At 38.7% G+C, this 21,833-nt stretch overlaps 1 protein-coding gene across 2 annotated transcripts in view; it reads left to right on the top strand.

Moving 5' to 3' along the window:
* Positions 1–21,833, top strand: part of LOC146000272 (adipocyte plasma membrane-associated protein Hemomucin-like) — a 57,752-nt gene that overhangs the window by 6,667 nt on the left and 29,252 nt on the right. The window contains exons 1-3 of one of the 2 annotated variants that reach the window (XM_083137746.1): positions 1,220–1,347; positions 17,095–17,211; positions 19,158–19,363. In XM_083137746.1, the coding sequence (XP_082993872.1) occupies positions 1,289–1,347; positions 17,095–17,211; positions 19,158–19,363 (382 nt within the window). In that variant the 5' untranslated portion in view covers positions 1,220–1,288. Of the gene's footprint in view, positions 1–1,219; positions 1,348–17,094; positions 17,212–19,157; positions 19,364–21,833 lie in introns of those variants that run through there. The other variant, XM_083137745.1, reaches the window with a different exon arrangement.

Raw genomic sequence — 21,833 nt, 5'->3', positions numbered from 1 at the left:
AAACAACGTGTCCTCAGTTCTATCTACTGATCGTATTTGGCGCTACAGTCGAAGTACAATTCGAAAGACTTTCACTTCCAGTCCACGACTTGAAGACCGCACTCCAAGACCATACTCGGAGGATGCTCGCTTCAAGTACGGTCTTGCACCTTTCGCACACGGCCTGAAGTGCACACCCATAAAGTCAGACCACGAGACGCCATTGGTTCCTTATATCTGTATCCAAAAGATCCGCACACTTCCCAATTTTTTCGAGGTACCTTTGTTTCTTTATATCATTTAAAAATTTTAAGCGATCCAATTTGTATCCGAAGTTTTATAACAATATAAACTCGAAGACCAGGCCCGTAGCCAGAATTCTATTTCGGAGGGGGCTCATCCCTTATCAACAGTCACCATCAAAAGGCGAAAAAGTGTGGGGGTAGATGCCCTCAGTATAATACTATTACAACCCCCCTATTTAGAGTGCTGCAGAAGAGTCTTTCACTCAAGTGCCAAATAGTTCGCACGAACGACGCTAGATAGCGTACGGAATCGAGAGCATCTTCGCTCGAGCGAATAACGAGCGGTATACGCTCGAAACCCAGTAGTAGGCTACAAACATAACCGAATTTGTCTGTGGTAGTGGGGCCGTCAAATATGGGTCGTGAAGTGAAAGAGACAGCGAAATTGAAACTTAAGTGAACATGGTATGATCATTATCTCCATGTTAAAATGTAGTTTAATCTGTTTTATCAATGCAGTGATATATGAAAATGAAACTGCCAGGACGGATATTTTACATATATTATGTGTTTACGGTTATTGTCACATTAAATTGATATTCCATTGTAAACGCTCGAGCGAGCGAAAGTGGTTCCATGCAGTACTCTATTACAGAAACAGTTGAATTTAAACAGTTAAAGTTAAATATAGTTATTTTACAAACACACAGCATACTTTCGCGGAGCACCGTGATGTTTATTGTTTTGCAAATTATCTCTTTCTGCTCCTTCGGTGCCCGCAACGAACCTTCTGCTCTCACAACAGCTACGGCTCTGTCAACAATCAATCTCACACAGACATTGAAACGGACACGTAATACAGCAATAAAATATTTGATTGGACGTTTACTTCTTGCTTGAGTGAGAATTGAAATGAACAATTCACTACCAGTGGATATGTCGGGTGAGTAATAATTGCACCGTCTCGTATGAAATGCAAAAGAGAGCCTGAATGAAAACAGTCCTTGTTCGTCTGAGCCAAACGAATTGTCCACGATCAGGCGTGACGTGACATTCAGATCTCCATGTATGTTATGGCCAACGACGTTAAACGCAGGAAGCAATCGGAACTCGCTCGACGCAGGTGAACATATTCTGTGATTTCTGTCCTTGGTTCCTCATTCTAATACAGCTGAAGTTCATGCTTATTGGTTTTCATATTTTCTTTACTTATCACCATTAAATATGCACGTGGAATGTACAAGTATTGCTCGACAAATTTCCCATTATATTTTTCTAGAGGTGTCCGGGACGGTAAATTTTAAATATCCCGACGTTCATGACGAAAAGTTTGCCATTTCCCGACTGAGACGGAATGTTCAAAGTATCTCGACACTGTGAAAATCTTGAAATAAACACTGTTTTGCCCTGAAGTTATTGTTTTTGCATTTCTGGAATAAAATTAATAATTTCCAATAGATTTCAAACGCTTATAGTGCAGAAACCTTCGAGAATTAAGCACTTTTAAGACATTATCAGCAACCGAGATGTTTTGCGACTCCATGCGGGAGTTTAGAAATAGAGACAAGAACAAGACAATACTCTGCCGATAACGCGATATTATGCCAATACGACATAAGATTTCAAATGTCCCACGAGGGACCTGAATGGATAACACGATTTTAGCAGAAAATTCAAGTGAAGTTCTGCTATATTTCAAAATGTATTTCAAGTTTGCACTATTGACCTATCCCATCCATAATTTGTTTGTAATGGCTAGGATTAGAAGCATATTGCAAGATTTAGTTCTGTTGTGTGTATATATTAGGTCGGTTGTATAAACCCTTAAAACATCAAAATTGTGACATTTTACGTTATAATTGATTTTATTTGCCATTCTCGTGATCGCATAAACTCAAGTTGCACCATGATGTGGGATAGATCATAATTAGTACAATGCACTTATAAAATAGTACATAATTAGTAGATATGCAATTGCAATAAAGAGAGTAAAATATAATCAACATAGAAAATAGTTGATCGATTTATTTATTTTGTTTTACTTCTCTTTTCTGCCACTTTTGGCTAATCGCGAAGATGAGGATGAAACGTAATACGATGGAAAGAATGAAAGTGCAATCACAAACATACAGGACAGGACGCAACACAGGCCCCACAGAGGATTGTCCAAAATACAGTCCAGGGTGCACTAAATGGAAGTGAGGTTAACAATTGGGCCACTCCTTCCCAGGGTGCGAAATCAGGGGTGCCCATAGTGGTGGGGGATTATGATCCATCGAGATTGGGGGGGGGGGGTTAACCTTCAAATAATATAAAATTCAACATTTATACGTATATATTTCCAAACTATATGTAAAAATTGTACACCCTGAATGTACCATATTTAATCCATTAGATGAAGAAAGAAAGTGTTTAAGGGTATTATCGAAAGGGGAGGGGGAGAAATATCCAACTCTTAAATATTAGGCCTTAATTGACACGTGGGTTCTGGGGGGATTCTGAATTAAACGTTGGAGGGGGGACAGTATATTAACTCTCTAGGTCTTAGATTATGGCCGTATTTTAGTTAGAGGGGGATTGAGCAATAAATTAAGGGGGGGTATTACTATTGTCTTAGACTGTTGCGGAAATTTTGGCGTGCAGACTGAGAATTAATTTCTTGGAGGAGGCAATATACACTCTTCAATATCAACAGTAAGTCTAAAATTGGCATGGAAATTTTGGTAGTAGGATTGAGTATAAAATTTAAAGGGGGATTTAGGAAGCTCTTGATAAAGTATTAAATCTTAGATTGTCAAGGGATTTCTGTAGTGGAGAGAGAGAGAGAGAAAGTTCGAACATTAAATTTTGGAGACTGTATTTAGCGATGTAAAAATTTTCTCGTTTCGCTCGCATTAATGTATTGAGAGAATGCGTGTTTGGCTTTACTTACGTGAATGTGAAGTTTTCTACTATAGCTGCATGACAAGACATAAAGCGATATTCTCGATATTCATTAATAACATTGCTTCTTAGAAATATAATATTTAGTGTTGGTATGCTGCTTTAATTAAAAGCAGGTGCATCATTTGGAACAAAAATATATCGAATCCGCATTTCTAATTACTTGTTACAGGAGAATTTTACGTTGACAAGTTAAATTTGCACTGAAGATAAAATCCACGTAATTATTGTTATGGGTTACTAAAATAATTATATTTACCCAAGAAAACGGGGGGAAGGAGGGAGAAGTTTTTTGAAAGAGGAACCGCATTATATTATCGCCCTGAGCTTAAGAATTTCTAGCTAGGATCCTGTAATGTCTCGTGAAACAATAATTGAATCGGTCATACGACTGGAGCATGTCATTTGGTTTGCCAAGGTTGAATTTTCTACCTTTATCTTAAGTTGTGTAACAATTTGTGTTAAATACTCAAATTGTGAGATTTATAAACTCACTCACAAACACTATTTATATGCATAATTTACTTCACTACATTTAATTAATCAATTTGCTAGCTGTCGTAATTAAATACTTCGTGGGGATTACGATATGGTTTGAGGGTGCGAATGATATGATTTGGGGCGACGCATGATATGACTGGGGGGTGGCGCATGACATGATTTTGGGGGATACGCCATTGCAGGGGCGGTGCCAGAAATTTTCGACCGGGTGGGCAGAAGCTCCATAGTGATAGATTAGGGTGGGCAGTATAAATGTAAGACGTATGTATCCCCCTCTCTCTTACACTCCCGATTTTCCTCTTACTTCTTTTCCCTTTCCTTGTTTTCCTCTTTATTCTTTTCTAATCTATTCTCCCATCTTGTTCCATTTCCTTTAGTTTTGTCTCTGATGGACACAATTATTTCAAGGAAGTGTTTACACATGCGCAGGCTAGTATTTTCATCGTATAAGTTTTTGACTGAAATAGTTTTCTTACTCCTTGGGGGTTACTTTTCTTAGCTTACAAGGTTTGTACAACTGACAAATCTATCTGAATATTTGTAGTAGCAGCGACTGGGTGCCAACATTTGAGGGGCAAGGACAATATACGCAGGGGTGCCCATCCCCCCCCTCCCAAGGCCAATGGCGCATCCCCACAAAAATCATGTCCATGTCATCCGCCCCCCCAAATCATATCATTTGCGCCCTGAAACTATATTGTAATCCCTACACCGAAAGTAACTTTATTCTAAGTTTTTTGTTACAAATGATGCACCTGCTTTAAAATAAGCAGTATACCAACACTAAGCATTATATTTTAAGAAGTGATGTTACTCATGAATATGGAGAATATCGCTCATGTCTTGTAAGACAGGTTGTTGAATCTTCGTTGTGAGGATGGAATTTCTAAGCGCGCTGAAGGAAATTGTTTTTTAGCACAAGTGTCCACAAGTTGCAACACGGGTTACCCTGCATTGTCTAAAAATAGAATTTCAAGCAGCTGCAAGAATCGGCGCTCATTTTTCACTGCGTTCTAGCTTTTCGTCCGTGAATGTTGTGCGTAGGTGTCGTTTTTTGCCCAAGTGCGAGAACATTTTTTGGGTGAAGTGACAATTTTTTAAAATCATTTTTGGGGGGGTTTTCTCCCTTCCCCCTCCATATATACGCCAAATTTGCATAAATTTTCCATTTTGTGCATTTTGACATTCTTTTTTTCGGTGGGCGGGGGAAACACAATTTTTTTTAAGAAAAGTATTTTGAGGGGATTTTCCCCCTTTCACCCTCCATATGTACGCCGAATGTGCATAAATTATATATCGTCTGAATCTGTGATTCATTCTGCGTACAACGGTATATCTTTCATATCTCTGGGGCATTTAGTTTCTGAGCTATAGTCATTTCAATGTAACTCTGCAATTCGCTCAATTCCGAAGCTTGAGACAGTGGCGTACAAGCCTTTCGTTTCAGGGGTACAACTCGCGCAATATTGGTCATATGACAAAAATGAAAATATTTTTCTGTTTCTTACATGCCAGCGATAATTTCTATGTGCATTTTGAACTTTTCATATACTTTTTTTCGGGGGGGAGAAACCCCTTATTTTCTTTTAAAAAATATATTTTTCAGGGGATTTCCCCCCTTTCCCACTCCATATGTACGCCGAATGTGCATAAATTATATATCGTCTGAATCTGTGATTCATTCTGCGTACAACGGTATATCGTTCATATCTCCAGGGCAAATAGTCTCTGAGCTAAAGCCATTTCAAGGTACCACTGCATTTTGAAGCTTGAATCAGTGGCGTGCCGACCATTCCTTTTGGGGGTACAACTCACGTTACATTGGTCATATGATAATAATGCAAATATTTATGTGTTCCTTACATGTCAGCGATCATTTCCATGTGCATGTCGACACTGTCATGTATTTTTTCTTGAGGTGGGGGGAGGGGGGACCCCATTTTCCCCCCGAAATTTTGGAATTTTGAGAGTTTATCCCCCTCCCCACCGCCACATATACGCCGAATTTGCTTAGATTTCATATAGTCTGAATCTCTGGTTCATTCCGCGTACAACGGTATATCACTCATCTCTCTAGGGCAATTAGCCTCCGATCTACACTCATTTAATTGAAACTCTGCAGTTTGCTCAAAATCGGCTCGTGACCAAGGGGGTTACATGTGAAAATGGCTTTGGGAATCAAAAGGTTAATTTATCGGGGTGTCAATACTTTCTTAGGATCCCGGGATATTTAGTCTTTTCCAACTTCTGTTTTGGCACGTTCGGGGTCGAAAACGTGTGGATACCATATCGCTAAATACAGTCTCCAAAATTTAATATTCAAACTCTCTCTTCACTACAGAAATCCCTTGACAATCTAAGATTTAACACTTTATCAAGAGCTTCCTATCTCCCCCTTTAAATTTCATACTCAATCCTACCACAAAAATGTCCATTCCAATTTTAGACTTACTGTTGATATTGAAGACTGGATATTGCCTCCTATAAAAAAATAATTCTCAGTCTCCACACCAGAATTTCTGCAACTTTCTAAGACAATAGTAATACTATAAATGTTCAATTTTACCTTATTTGAAGGGAAAAATCCCCCAAAGAATCTCGATGGCGCAGCCTGCGCCATAATCCCGCCTGTGGGCACCCCTGAATACAACGTTTTCTTGGTAGAAAAGGCTTAGCATAAAGAGGCCATAGAGCGGGGGCAAAAAGTGGCAAAATGTGGCTGGGGAACTGCATCCCTCACTTCCCTCTCCTCCTAATCGCCGCCACTGAATGTTTGGATTAAAATGAACGTCTTATTAGGAATGATTTGAAACACACACGGAAAACAAATTATTTGTTCATTGTCCATTATACCTGCCGCAAAATTAGTTTGGTATTGACACTTGCGAACCACGTGTTGAAATCGGGTCTACGTCACTGCGGGAGGGTGGGTTGCTGGCATGCAAGCCAATCAAAATCTTCCCAGTGCTTCACCCAAACCCTGGTTACCTAGCAACAGAAAACGTTTTTCTCGATGTTGCCGCTTATCGGGCGATTCTTCCTGCGATCAGATTTCATGTTGTTGGGAGAGAACGTGTTGTTTGTTTGTTGCGTTGCGTTACTGTGATATTTTAACCAGTCCGTTTGTTTAGTGCTTATTGAATTTAGAGTATTCTTTGTTGTATATAGCGTGTTGTTTTAGTGTGTTATTTTTTGTACATAATTTTCTGTGTTCTGCTTGAGTGTGTCGTGTGCTTGTGTGAAGAATGTCAAGCACAGGAGGCAATACTCGAGATGACAATGTACCAAAGAGGCCATGCACTAAAAGAAAAAGGACAAACGCGGGAGATGGTTTGTTCTGAGCGCAAATAATTTGAGCAAGAGAAAAACAATGGGGGGGGGGGGGGGGGGTTCGAATCATTTCTGTAAACAAAGTTCTGGACAGGACTGCTACTGCTTTCGGCGTGTCTAAGAACACTATTGTTACCATAGGGAAAGAAAAATATAATGTGGTAGAAATAAATAAATAAATAAATGCGAGGCTTCAAAATTGGAAACCCCAGGAAAGAAGAGGAATATCGGTAAACGCGTGACAAATTTAGATACCTTTCAGCAAGACGCTATTCGTCGCCATATTTACTCTTATTATAAAAGGAAAGATCATCCCACTGTTGGGAAACTGCGCGTTTCGTTGAAAGATTCGGCATTTTTTCAAGGTGGGGAAACATCTTTAAGGATAGTCATAAAATATCTTGGATTCTCATACAAAAAAAATAAAAAAATAATGGACGCAAAATAAAGTAAAGTATGGAGGCATATGGGGATGTGGAGGTAAATCTCCACACATTCTCGACCTAGGCCATATTATGGAGGTGATGTGGTTCACCAACCGCCTTTACCACAGGTTTGCCCCAGGTACTCACTTGGGCTGAGTCGACCCCAGAGCCGCTCGGGATATTTGAAAAAGTTCCACAAACCACCGCGGGTCTCACGCGTGAAAGTCAGACGCCCCACCAACTGGACTTTGTGCACTTCAGTTGCGGTATAATTGAAAGACGGGCAGACTTTAACGGCGACTTCGGAAAGAAATGATTATTGAAAGTGTATATACAGAATGGATTGAAAAGGTAACCTGTAAACAATGCTCGTTTCATTAATTCGTTTATGTTGTAAGGGAGATAGAAATGAATAGAAAAAAACAATAACACATTCATCATTGTTGTCATCATTGTTATTCCATTTTCCTCGAAAAACAATAACACATTTCATCATTGTTGTTCCTTTTCATAACACTTTTTCCTCGACACAGCGTCAGACGGCTGCAGTGCGTACTGTACCGCATGATATGGCAACACCGTGACGCGTGTTCCTTCAGCTCTCAATACCAAACTAATTTTGCGGCAGGTATAAGTATCATCCCTAGGCTAATGAAAGGCTATTTTGACAAAATATCACTCGTCATAAGTAATAAACAAGTAAGATTGAGAAATCTGTTCAGAATTTAAGATTGATTGATTGATTGATTCGGTGTTTTAAGAGATTATTAGCTAAGTTGCTATACGTTTTCTGAAGAACTGTCATATTACTAATGTGGGAGAAGCAATACACGTATGGTTACATGAACATATTTTTTGAGGTAACAAAATGATTTAGGACACAAGGAATTCATCGAAGTTGTTCATCGTACCAGTAATACTTCATCTATTTTTCATTGGGTTGTATGGCGTGACCATTTCGAAAACACACTAGAATGTCAACCTCTATCCTGTGCAGCATACCCTGGAAACTTTATTCTTTCAGGGCAACGAGTCCCTGGCGCCTGGAACCACTGTCAAAGTAATAATTTATGAGGGTTTGTATTTTGAGTGTCAGCGTGTGTTTGTTTTCGCCCCTTCGTTACTTTCATCTAATCACCATTGAACCTTATAACGTCGTCATTATTAAAATTAGCAGAAAAATGACTTAAAATAAAACAAATCAACCAGAACTTACTCTTCCAAAAATGGAGTTTCATTAGTTTATACTTCTTAGAAAGTTGAGGTGGTAATTTCAATCGCACAGCTTTTCATTAGTGGATCAAGGCAGCTAATTCCGTGAACAATGACGTTGTTTTCCGAAAGTCTCAAATATTTGTCTCAGGCAATCACCCTCTTAAAATAGACGCATCTTCTGTGGTGATAAAATGCCACGTTTGGCGCGAGTTCTTTCTGTATATTTTCCCCCCAATGGCATAACGCTGTCGCATTATAATGAAGAGGTCCTGTGTTCGACTCTCCCCTCCTCTGGTGGAAGCACAATGCACACTGGTTTGGACTACACGTTAAACTGTAGGTTTAGTCCCGATTAGCATATCTGAGCATAAAAGTGGGCTTAGTAAAAAACTAACAAAATCATCTTCTATATGCTTCGTGACAAACTTTTTTCTTTACTTCAGCTGCATCTACAGATTCTGTTGACATTTTCGGCTGATCTATGTGACAAAATTTATGTGTGGAACGAGGATTTCTAAATAGGATAAGCCACTCATTAGCAATTGAATAATTCTGTAGCTTCTTCCATATATAACTGATTTATTAAAATTTATTCACTTCGGTATTGTAGTGATTGTTGTGATTCCCTCTTATTAGTAGAACGAATATAAAGTTGATATTTCGTATACCATACTGATATTTGAAGATGACAGGTACATAAAAATTGTAATGAAAAAAAAGGGACACTTCTGGAATTTCAATGCAGAGCTAATTAAATTTATATTATACTTTATAGCAGGTATGTCCAACTTCAATCAAGCAGTGATCTACTTTGTATTGTCACAACAGGTAGTGAGCTACTATTAATCGTTAATCTTTGCAAAAATTTGTACCTACTCAGCCATTATACATTATAGAAGTTGAATTCAAATAACGTATATTCGTATAATTACAATAGATAACTGCGATCGACCAACAAACATCCCACGATCGACCGGTCAATCGCGATCGACGCGTTGGACATGCCTGCTCTATAGCATACTTAAACCCGAAGGTTTATGGCTGCAGCAACACAAGCCTGTCCCTATCCTGGGTAAGATCAATCAAACCTTTCCCATCCTTACCGATTTATTTTAGGTCCATCTCAACGTTATCCCTTCATCCTCGTCTTAGCCTTCCTACTGGTCCCTTACCACCAGGTTTCCCAACAAGAATCCTGTAAACTATTCTTTCCTCTGCCATTCGTGTCACATGGCCTGCCCATCTAACTAAGTCTTCTTGATTAAATTATTCTAATATTAATTAAAAAGTCGAAATAATTTATTGTGTTGCTGGTGGAAGTAACGCTAAGATGATGTTTAGATTTGTTTATTTGGAGATTATTTTAACCATAGCCAGGCCGGAATATATATACGTAGTGGAGGCCCGAAGCTGCAGTCCTCAAGTTGAACCTAAAATCTGATCTAATCTTGATCATACCCTGCATAATTTTGAGCCTCCTAAGCCTACTATCTGCTTTTAACCATGGAAGTATTAATTTGATCACAGTTTTTGTTTCAACAATGACAAAAGTGGCTTTTTATGGGTTGATAATATGTGAACATTTCCAGCATAGATAATATTCGCAAGTAAAATATACATGTTATGAACACCAGAATACACTTAAATATTTAATCATTCATATATCCCCGAGTATATGTACTTATTGAATTTGATTGGGTGAGTAATCGGGTGGGCGCTTGCCCACCCGTGCCCACCCCTGTCGCCGTCCCCGCGCCATTGGCTTTGGGAGGGATGGGCACTCCTGTGCGAAATCATTGAAGACTGGTGGGGGGATTAAGATCTTAATCTACAAACACATATGCATGCATACATACATACATACACACACACACAGACAACCGACACACACATATATATACACATTGGTATATATATATATATATATATAATGTGTGTGTGTTATGATGTACATATTTATGTTATTAATTGTAAAAACTAAATAATACATATAAGGGAATTAATTTATTACTTTTATACATATGAGACATTTACAAAGTAGCAAACTAAAGATGATAATAAATTACAAAATAGTTGAAATAGTTTTATTATGTTTAAGTTTTTGTTCAGTTTCTGCTTTCTATTGATATACCTAGGTAAAACCATTAATTTTTGTTTCATTCTTGTCTTACTTTTATTGTGCGCATATTGTTATTGGTGTAGGTCTGTTAATGATCTCTTTAGAGAAAGCATTCAACACATACAACCACATTACTTTGTGTGTATTTTCGATATTATTTTTATAGTAAAGAATATTTGAAGTCAAAACTAATTGCATATCTGTTGTTATACCAAAGACTCTACCTCCCCGGAATTTTTGGTGGTGGTGGTGGTGGGGGGTTAGGCTAAGATATTTAGCGGGGGACCCCCCCCCGCCAAGCATATCACATCCTGCTCCTTACGCTCCAAACATAAACTGATGAATGCCGTAAAGAAAAACATGAGGAGGCTATAAATAATGTATGTTGATGAGAATATCTCTCGAAAGCTGAACTTCGGATATTTCACGGGTGCCAACTCTCGCCCTCCTGATCACGTCACTGTTCATTAAGTTGTGAAACAGAAATCAGGAATTTTTAGAAACCTTTCCCACCCCCATTTTTTACATAGCAATGATTACAAGTTCAACAGAAGCGATAAGTCATTTCTTTCTCCCCACGTAGCCATTGCTTTCACATTACCTCGCTGAGCGTTGGTTACGACTCATAAAATGAAGCCAAACAAACAAAGCTGTTCCGCCTTGAACAGCGTCTTCCTCGTTCAAGATGTAGCTGCATCCTTCTGCGTACATTACACATCACGCCCCCACTTTCTTTTTATACTGCGAAGATTACATGCCAGGAGCTTCTGGGGAGGTGTTAAAATCAAAAAGTTGTGTGTACATGTCATTGTAAGCAAGAACTTTTTAAACGTAAGAGAGAAATAAATAATGTAAAAGTAGCTGTAGCGAATTGAGAAAAGATGGGAAAATAAAGGTGAAAACAAAGAGGAAGAAATAAACAACTGAGAGAGAGAGAAGAAGAGATTGAGAAAAGGAGGGATAGAAACGAAGAGATATTTGAAATCAAGGAGCATGTAGACAGGAAAAGAGTAACGACGAGGAGATACTAAGATAGGGAAAATAGGGCGGAAAGTTTGAAAAAGTTGAAAATTAAGAAAAAAAAATAAGCAATTTTTTCTTATTGAAGGTCACCTCCTTACTGACGCTCATACTTCTAGATGTGGACGTCGCCGGAATATCTTGTGGGGGAGTCCGTCACAGCACCAGACACACAGAATATTGCTGTTGTATATAGTATTGTCTGTCAATCCGCTATTCAGCGGACCTCTAATGCCTACCGACAGTTTCTTGCTGTGGACTTGGTTGTATTCTGGCATTCTGCGCAGGAACATTGAATAGTACTGAGTGGGTGGGGCTTTCCATGAAACGTTATATTTTAGACTCACATGGCTATTGTGATCAAATATGTCCAGATAATAACTTTAACCAGTGATTGAAGTGAAAAAACGAAGGGTGGACTTGAAAAACACTTCTATCCATATTTTCATATTCCTTTAAGTATTATGACCAAGCTAATAATAATAAAATAGTAACAATTTTAAACGGTTCCATTGTAGTAACAAAAGGGAATTAACGTGATATATTTTAAGTACACTTGGGTCTCTTGCTTTCACTAATAGTATAATTCGAGCGTTATTCTTGTATTATCTTTAGTGAATCTGATAATATATCAATGGCTATTTCTGCAGATAATTTAAATTAGTTTCTGGAAGAGATTCGCGAATGCTCGTGGCGAAATAATGGTTTGCACATGTCTGAGTGTCAGCTCGGTGGCCGAACGACTTTCGATTTCGCTGCCGAAGCTCCCCTGTGTGATTCCCGGCCTGGGCATGGATGTTTTGTGAGTGATATTTCATCAATTTTATCTAATCGTCAATCAGTTTCATCGCTGCGATCAGCGAGAAGTGTCAGAAAAGCAACGCTAAATAACACAAATACATCTCTGCAATGATTTGTCCAGATACCCCCAACACCTCCTTCACATTTTTCAGAAAGGCTCAAATTTTGGTAATTCTGGCTCTAAATTTACCCTTACATATCCCTAAATATGAACTTACACCCCCAGATGGAAAATTCCGGATAAACATCTGCATCTCTGAGTATATCTGGCTTGCCTACTTACGTGTGCTAAGTTAAATCGGTCACGATAGTGGTTATTTAACAAAAAAGTAAATTATGCCAAAGTTACATACACTCCCTGGAGCTATTAGTAATGACCTTTTTCCAGAGAACTCACTTTCCACCATTGAGCAACACTGCGATAGTTAAATGTTCTTCCTTATGTGACATACTTTCTACACCATCACGAAAATTGTCATCAAAATGTCATGCAAGTGTGCTGGAAATGGAGAATTTTCACAGAAATGTGACATGCTATGAAAAAGTGTTAAAGGTGCTATTGTGACGTGGACAACGAATGAAACGCATTATATTGACAAGGAAGAGGAGCTGAAATTGGTCCGAACTTTTACTAATTCCAAGATTAAAACTTCTTAATACTCAATGAGAGAATATTTCTGTTTTTCTCTTTTTTTTTAAAATATATATATTGTATTACCCTTAATTTCTGTAAAGAAAATGAACCAGAAGCATTGTTACTGAGTTTTAGCGATATTATATTAAACTTTTCGGTGTATGGTGACTTTGTATAATTCTATTTCCATCATGTTTGATTCGATGTGTGGGTAATTCCAATATCTTACAGAAGAAACGCACACTACATAAATGAACCAACATAATAGTTTTTTTTTCTTTAAAAAAAAGTTTTGACAGTTTTCACTCCCCCTTCATCCCTACCTCAGTAGTGTGGAGGGAGTTTTATTTTCTTTGATAGAAACGAGTTTCGGAAAGAACATTAAAAGGGAATAAATTTATCCTCCTCAATTCGATCAGACATGAAGTATTTATATCTTTTGTATTTAGCGTAGCTTCCCTGCCACTTTTTCTAATCACGATTATGAGGTTGATTTATGTTCAGATGAAACTGATGAAAGGAGACTCGCACCAATGCCTTGGCCGGACCTCGAACCCGGGGACTTCGGTGGCGAACTAGTAAGTCGCTCATTTAATGCGCTTTTTTTTTTTTAAAAAAAAAAACAACCTCCAAACCTGCCGTTTTCCTCACCTCAACATCATTTCTATTTAATTCAGTTTTCTCTTCTTTCATTCTAAACACGTCAGGACAGACAAACCTTACCCTTACCCCGGATTCGAACCCGGGAACCCTGGCATCGTAGCACGCTGTGCAAACCACTTCGCCCCGGAGGTCGACAAACGCGCTCGGCCGGCCGGACACAAAGTGAAATTGAACATAATGATTTAAAATATTCGGAATTATAGAATTTACATTTTTTATATACAGGCCTGTTCCGAATTTACGACTGTCGAAATCTTTGTTGATCTTATTCACGTGCACGATTTAGAATTAGCAGGTCTTTAAATAACGTTCTTGTGTAGAGAACATATACATAACTATCCCCTGTCACCTCCACCCGCACCTTTCGCAACGGCACGCCTTCATTTACGCCATCTTGGTGATTGTTTTTATATTAAGAATGCGAACAGGTCATGTATTAGTAAATCAACATTTGGCTCGTTTAAAGATTTTGTCATCAACTTCCTGCCAATGCGGAGAAGCTAATCAAACACTTAATCATTTATTTTTTGAATGTCCCTTAAGACAACAATACCGAGACTCTCTATATAAAAACTTACAACATGCACAGCTACCATTTCCGATATCCTTATCTACACTACAATATCTGAACCTCGCACTGCAGTTATTTGGATTCTTTATAGTTTCGCTCGAAAACATAGGTTTACTCTTTAAACAACCACGAAGATTCACACTACAATTTAAATTAATAACCTCACAAAACTGTTATACCTTAAGAACAGGAAGACATTAGTGTTTCGAAGAAAGTGAATGATATTCAACAACAGTTTAGAACATAGACATTAACAATAGAACCTGAACTCAGCAACTTTGGCTAGAAACAGCAAACGCGGTGTGAGCCATAAAAATAAACAAGAAGAAGAATCCAGTCAGTGTGCACCATAGGGTCTCACTTATAGCACACCGTATTGAGCACTTTTGTCTACTGAGGTCACGATAAATGTTCTCCTTGTTAGGCTAGGCATGTTACATTTAGGTCTCTAAAGGTAAAGTGCTTCCCTGTGCTTAGCACCATGCCATGTAGGCGTATAGGGGGTGTGGGGGTAAAGGTCAGGGGCGTGATGCTGATCACATCACCCCCACTCACGACCGGGTCAAGAAAGTGTGGGACATTTAGGTCTCTTAACATAAATAATACATTTTTGGTCAAGCCCCAAAAAATTTCAGTATATCTATTTATGCTAAGGCAACTAAAAGCATGTAAGTAAAGCATAAATACCGACTTCTTCCCGTTTAAGGGAGGAGCTGGAATTTTTTTCGGTAGTAGGAATTTAAGAAGAAACACTTGAGAAAAACAATTGAAAACTTGTAATTATAATTAGTTAGCTCTGAAAACACAAATATATGTTGTATAATTATATAAACAAAATATAGTGATTTTTTTCAGCTAATAAAGTTCGATGTTATATATATTATACTTTACATGCAACTTTTGACTGATAATTTGATTATCACGTTCTGTTTATAATACTTATTCCCACCTATCCTTTATTAGAGTTTAATTTGATTTTGTTTAATTTTTGTTATTTAGCTTTGGTTTTGTGCCACTTTTGATTAATAGGGACGACGAGTGATTTAAAGTGAAATTGATTAAGGGTCACTCACACAATACCCAGGTCCAGACCGGGATTCTAATCCGTGGCCCATGACTCAACTATGGCAATATCTTCCAGATTGAGTTGATATGTCAATTTTAGAAGAGAATCCTGCTTAATTTACCGCCTCTTTGTGTGCAAAAGTTTTATAATCGTAAATACAATAAATAATTCGATTGATTGATTTGCTTTATTTTGCTTCGCTCTTTGTGGGGATGAGTGATGACACGATAAAATTGATGAATGGACACTCACAAACATCCATGTCCAGGACGGGATTCAAACCCGGGACCCCTGCCGAATTACCACTAAGGGGGACGGCTAGAAATAACTCGAATTAGAAATCTGAGGAAATAAGGACCTAAAATGTTCTCACACAGAATCGTCAATAAATTTATATTTTCACCACGCATTTAACATTTTGTTGGAAAATAAATAATTTTGAAAGTTACACATTGGACCCCTCGTAAGGGTGGCCCCCTGGCTCCAACAGTTTCGGCGGCCCTGAACCTAACCTAACAACGAAAGCAATCCGCGCTGACATCAGTAGACGAAGGTGCTCAATACGAAGTGCGATAAGTGGGACCGTGCACGCAGAGTTCAATGCGGGGCAAGGTGCGAGGTGTCATTTTTTGTACCTGAAATCCACTCGCAAGCCATTATCAGCTGGACATTTTTCCATCTCTGATGGGCTCCCGTGACTCGGGTTGCCGGAAAACCTGCTTCAGGGTCATCGACTTCTTGCCCCATCTCAAAATCTTGTTATATTGCACGTCGGAAGTAAGGGAGATGGATATCTGGGAAGTCCCATGACGTCAACACGTGCGTTTCCTTTTTTTTTTCCAGTAAACCGTGAGGTATTTCTCAGACTTTTCAAGGAAATCTTTGAATTATAAATAATTGCAGCTGTAAAAGTTGAGAGGATATTCTTTTGTTTGGCAACTTGTTTTTTATATTTTTCATTGCCACTTCCATCGTGGTAGTGGCTCGTCCAGCAGGTCAATGATCGACGTGAGATTGCAAAATAGCAGAAAGATTTTGACGTGACCTGTTACTGTTAGGGTGGAGAGCTGTTGCGTATCACATGCGCCCGAGGCGAGAACGGACCTTGAACCACATGGGCGTCGACAGCAATTTTTGTGGGGGGAGGGGGGAGGTCCAGGCGAACCAGACCATTGTTAAAACTTGAATAGTAGAAATAATAACAATAATTATAATTGTCGCACTTATTATAATTGTAAACTAACAACAATTATAAACTAATATAAATAAATTGCATTCCTATTTCTATTATTATGATAAACAAGGTTCATCCAGAAAAATGGAACGTTTTTGTGTAAAACACACGCGACAAATAATGTGTGGGAAAAAACATATGGTACAGAAACTACATCCGTTACTCTACTTTTCCACATAGTCGCCATACCAATTCAAGGACTTATAGCGTGATACCAGTTTGTTGATACAGTCATTGTATTCGGTTGCCGATTACAATGTTATACAATAGTACTTCATTGGGAACCCTTACACAATAAATAAATAAACAGTTTCTTGGTCTAATAAATATATTTATTTCTGTTTGCAGGGCAAAGCGGACATGCATTCGGCTAGGATGGATAATATTAGTCAGCTCAACTCTTCTGTTCCTGATGCTCCTGTTTATCCCGTGTATGCCTCCATACGTTTATTTTCCTGATTACAAGTGAGTCAAAGAGAAGATAACGACATTTCTATGTTGGTGTATAACATTTATTTGCAACAAGTTGATGTTATAAACAGTGTGGTATTTAAGAAATTTCCAGTGGTGGGGAAATTCTACTGACTGTTTAGAGACAGCATGAGGTGTTGCAGGGGCGTATATCGACAATTTTAAATGATAAATAGGGTCACTCCACACTTTGCTTTATCACTGATAATTAAAAATAGACGCTTTGAACAAAACATATTTTAATAATTGCCGATTTAAATTTGTATCTTGACGGAAATAAAAGGCCAAGTCCACTTTATGATGAGAACAGCTAATCGGGTCTGGGCATAGCCTACAGTTTTTTAAGTGCGATTTTGACACCCACCCCCAGAAATCTAGTCTTGGATATAACTTTTGTGGATCTGAATCGAACTTGGCCATAACTTGGGGGCGGGGGTGGGGAGGGGGGCAGAATCATAAAGTTTTCTGCCCCATCAAAATAGCACCCGAGACTATTTTACCAAATTCTATTCCATTTGCGAAATCATAAAAATTACTCAAATTTTACTTCTCAGGTACCAGGAGCTTAACACAAGTCCATTAGCTTGTTAATTCTGAAAATTTGTTAGGTGGGCTAAGTGTCCCGCCAACTTACGCCTAATTAGTCCGTGACTCTTTGAATACAAGACAATAGCGACCACTACTATATATCTAACGCTCATCATTATGTACGTAATTTGATGATCAATTGTTGTTACGGAACTTTTCAAGAGAATGAATTCAATATCGATTCTTCTGTATTTTTAGTCATGATATTTTGTAAATGTGGTTAGCTTGCTGCAAAATTACAAAACTACCAACTTGCTGAAACCGAGAAATATTTCCAACAGAGGGTACCACCTTCCAACTCACCCAAGAGTTCCAATTCAGTGATGTTGAAAGATTATGTAAGTGTAAATTCATCACTAGATACATCAAGCCATGGCTGTATAATTTTTCATTTGTTAAATTTTTTACGGGCAACCAACAATCAAAAGGAACTCACCACTTTATTACTACTGCCATCTTGTGTAGATAGCTACACTTGCAAATTTTCTGAACCGATCCTTTGATCAACACAGTCTTCACCGTCACAGTTCGTTTTGAAGGCAGATTCCCGATATTATAGTCTGGAACTCGTAATGCTCACTTATTTCACTAACATTCTAGCTTCAGAAAGAAATTAAGTTCATTGAGGCAAAAAAAAGAAAAAAAAAAAAAAACACTTGCTTTAAAACATGACTTTTCAAAGGGCTCGCGTAAAAAAAATCCATGAAGGCTATATCCGTGTACTATTGTTCCACTCGTCCAAATGTAGACGTTCTATGGTGACACGTTAGAGTCATGTGACAACTCATTTGCAAGTTTCACATTCATTGGGGTGGCATTTCCCTGCCAAATTCTGTGGACAAAGAAAACTGAAGGAGGTGGTCTTCAACTCTGGCCACTTGTTTGACAGTTCCAGGAATATAGCACCGCTTGAGACCACATCTGCGTTTGCCAAATGGAACTTCAAGTTGTCTGACAGAAAAGTGTTGCAATTGATTAGTGGAGTGGAAAAAAGTAACTAAATTGCCAATAATTATTTCTTGTTCCCCCCCCCCAAATATCATTCCCCCCAGGGATAAAATTTATCAAGCAGAGAGGGGGACACAAGTATCCAGAGGGCGAAATTCCCCTCATCTCCCCCTGCAAATACCACCCTGGTTATAAATTAATTTCAGGTTAGTTTGGCAAAAACGGCTACAAACCCTTCTTTCACAGATTCAATTGAAAAAACATGAACATTAACGTCCTCAGTATTCTTATTAGAAGGGTAGAGTTTTCATGACCTTGGCTACGATTTGATTTGGTTTGATTTATCTTACTTCGCCTTTTGTAAGTCCAAGAAATACATTACTTTAGATTTTCTCTGCTCACAGCGCCACTCCTCCTATGACCCTTGAAGGGCGCCTGACTCCTAAGGACTGGCTCAGCGACACGAAGCATCTGTTCCAAGGGAGGCTGAGAGGACCCGAGTCTATAGCGTTCCGCGGAGAGGAGATCTACACGGGGGTGCTGGGAGGAGACATCGTCAAGATTGTGGGCAACAACATCTCCACGCTGGCCCACTACGGGAAGCCATGCGGTGAGTTATTTTACAATTTTTCATTTTTCACTGTTAATATCCTGATATAAAATGTATTCAGTATTTTTATCAAATAATTAAAAAAATGCTGCGAAGTGACAGGAATTTGCATTTCTCGAATCAAAGAATACAAATCAATGGCTGAATACTCTTTTGTCGTACCTCCACTTTTCGTAGGAAATTTGTTGATGACATTATTGTGTTCCGTACATGTCAATGCGTGACGTTCCGAAGCGAGGTATTTGGATTTCAATCACGCATTCCTTCAGTAAGTACACGTTACAAGAGTATACATTTTGTTGAGACGCCCTTTACATGAGACATGAAGGTGGCAATTCGTTGCATTTTATCTTCCTCTTATGTAACAGTATTAATTATATGTTTCTCCATCTTCACAAGCAGAGCATTTTTCCTTCTTCAAATAAAGCAGTGCTGCGCAGCACGGGCCGCCATTAAAGAAGCAATGGCAATTATAATGGTCGTAAAACCACACGAAAAACTTCCTCAAGTTTTGAAACGATCTACATTATGGAGTAGCCACTTCGTGATTTCCGCACGCAAGCGGGGAAAAAAGAACTACCTGTTTCCCGCTCGCATTCAAACCAATGAGCAAATAACTAATGGCAGAGTTAAATTGATTTCACAACATGTCCAACTGACCGCACGAGTTTGGCTAGCGAACCTACCAACAGTGTAGAGCGTGGGCGGGAGGGTTAGCGATAGGTGATGGATTGAGAATACGTCAGCGGCACGCTTGTTGATTGGTTGCCTCGAGAGATGTGACTCACTCCTAAGCTGCAAATGTACAACAGCCTTGATGCTACGAAAATAATATTTCTCTAGTACAGAGTGTCCGAAAAGTCACGCAACCCGGTGTTTACGACCGTATAACGGAATAGCGAAACGGAATGAGAAGAAACGCTTTCAGCCAAGATAATGCCCTGTATATTGGGAAAATTTAGAGAGACAAACATATGTAAGAACATGCAAGTTTTAATAACAAATAAGCAAAGTGTTGCCAAAGGCGGAAAAAAAATATTTGCAAATCGTGTATATTGATGCACAGAACTCACTGAGGTAAATTATTGCAACGTTTCACAATACCAACGAACAATTTGGATGGCCATCTAATGAATTTGACAGAAAAAGAACTTTGACGAAGTTTCAAAAACATTGCAGAAGGGAATAAATGGGCTGTTCCAAAAATCGATGTTTTCACAATATTACGAGGGACACTGGCAACACTGTTGGTGTCACGTGTCACTAACAGACGTGTTTCACCTCAGGCTATCACACTAAGGCACTTTTAACGACAAAGGAGAAAGTTGGTTATTCTCGAACATATGCAATAAATTACATACACCTTGCAACCCTGAAATGTGGGTATCCCTACAAATTAAAGCAAATGTTCGAAGTGTCCACCAGTTTATTGGATACATAAGTTGGTTCGCTTGATCATGTTCTCAGATACCTTCCTGATGGTTGCAGCACCGATATCATTAATTTCCTGTGTAATGTTTCGTTTCAGCTCCTCCAATGTTCTGGGTCCCGTTTGGTGTACAGTCTTAGAAAAAAATACCTGGGCCACGGGACGTAGAATTTCGTAACGTCTTAAAGCCTGTTGTTTGTGCAACCCAAATAACAAAATATTCGCTTAAGTTTGCCTGGTGATTCTGAGTTCTCGGGAAGGATTGAGCTTTGATAGCATGAGTCACATGACTCGTGCCCCAGCCACAACAAACAGCTGGGTGCTACGATGCCTCCAGAAGAAAATTTCAGGAACTGGTTTCTTGACGACCTACTCGTAAAGAAATACTATTCTTTCAAGTGATATTAGAGTCATTGTCAAGAGGTTCGCTGAAATGATGGTTCTCATCACAGACCACATGCCACACGTTAATTGTTTAAGTCCAGTTCATGCACTGGACCTACAGATTAAAATGGGATCCGAACCAAATGCCTCTCTATTTGGTATTGAATTCGGAAGCCTTTCATTACATGGCGAAGACGTTACCACTACGACATCAGAGAGGCAATGGAACCCCTTGAGAAAGAGATAAGCGAAAATTGCTACGTGACAAACCATATTTGACCGTAAATTTTAAAAATAAGACAATATTTTGTACTGACAGTTTCGAACCGTGGGAGAGGCATATATTTTTTCGTACCATCGTCCATTTCACGAGTTTATAATTCTTCCTCACCGATACGAGTAACGCGAGTGGTAGAAGAAAAGCGAAGTAAAATAACTGAAACAGAAATAAAAGGAAAAAGCGAAATAAATTTTATTCATAATATTCTGCAGTCACTTGAGTTGTATTCACGGGATGCTATCTTTAAAGAAAGCCGTGGTCTCTTCCTTGTCTTTTTTGCTTTCTTTGTGCTCTTGCTTCCCCCGTCACGATTGGTCTAAAACTAATTAATGCGACGTTAATTAAACAATCCAAACAACGAAACAATCACAATCAAC

This window comes from Lepisma saccharinum, chromosome 16, assembly GCF_977018435.1.
Source record: "Lepisma saccharinum chromosome 16, izLepSacc3.1, whole genome shotgun sequence".
Taxonomy (NCBI): domain Eukaryota; kingdom Metazoa; phylum Arthropoda; class Insecta; order Zygentoma; family Lepismatidae; genus Lepisma; species Lepisma saccharinum.
This window is presented reverse-complemented; position numbering and strand designations above follow the sequence as displayed.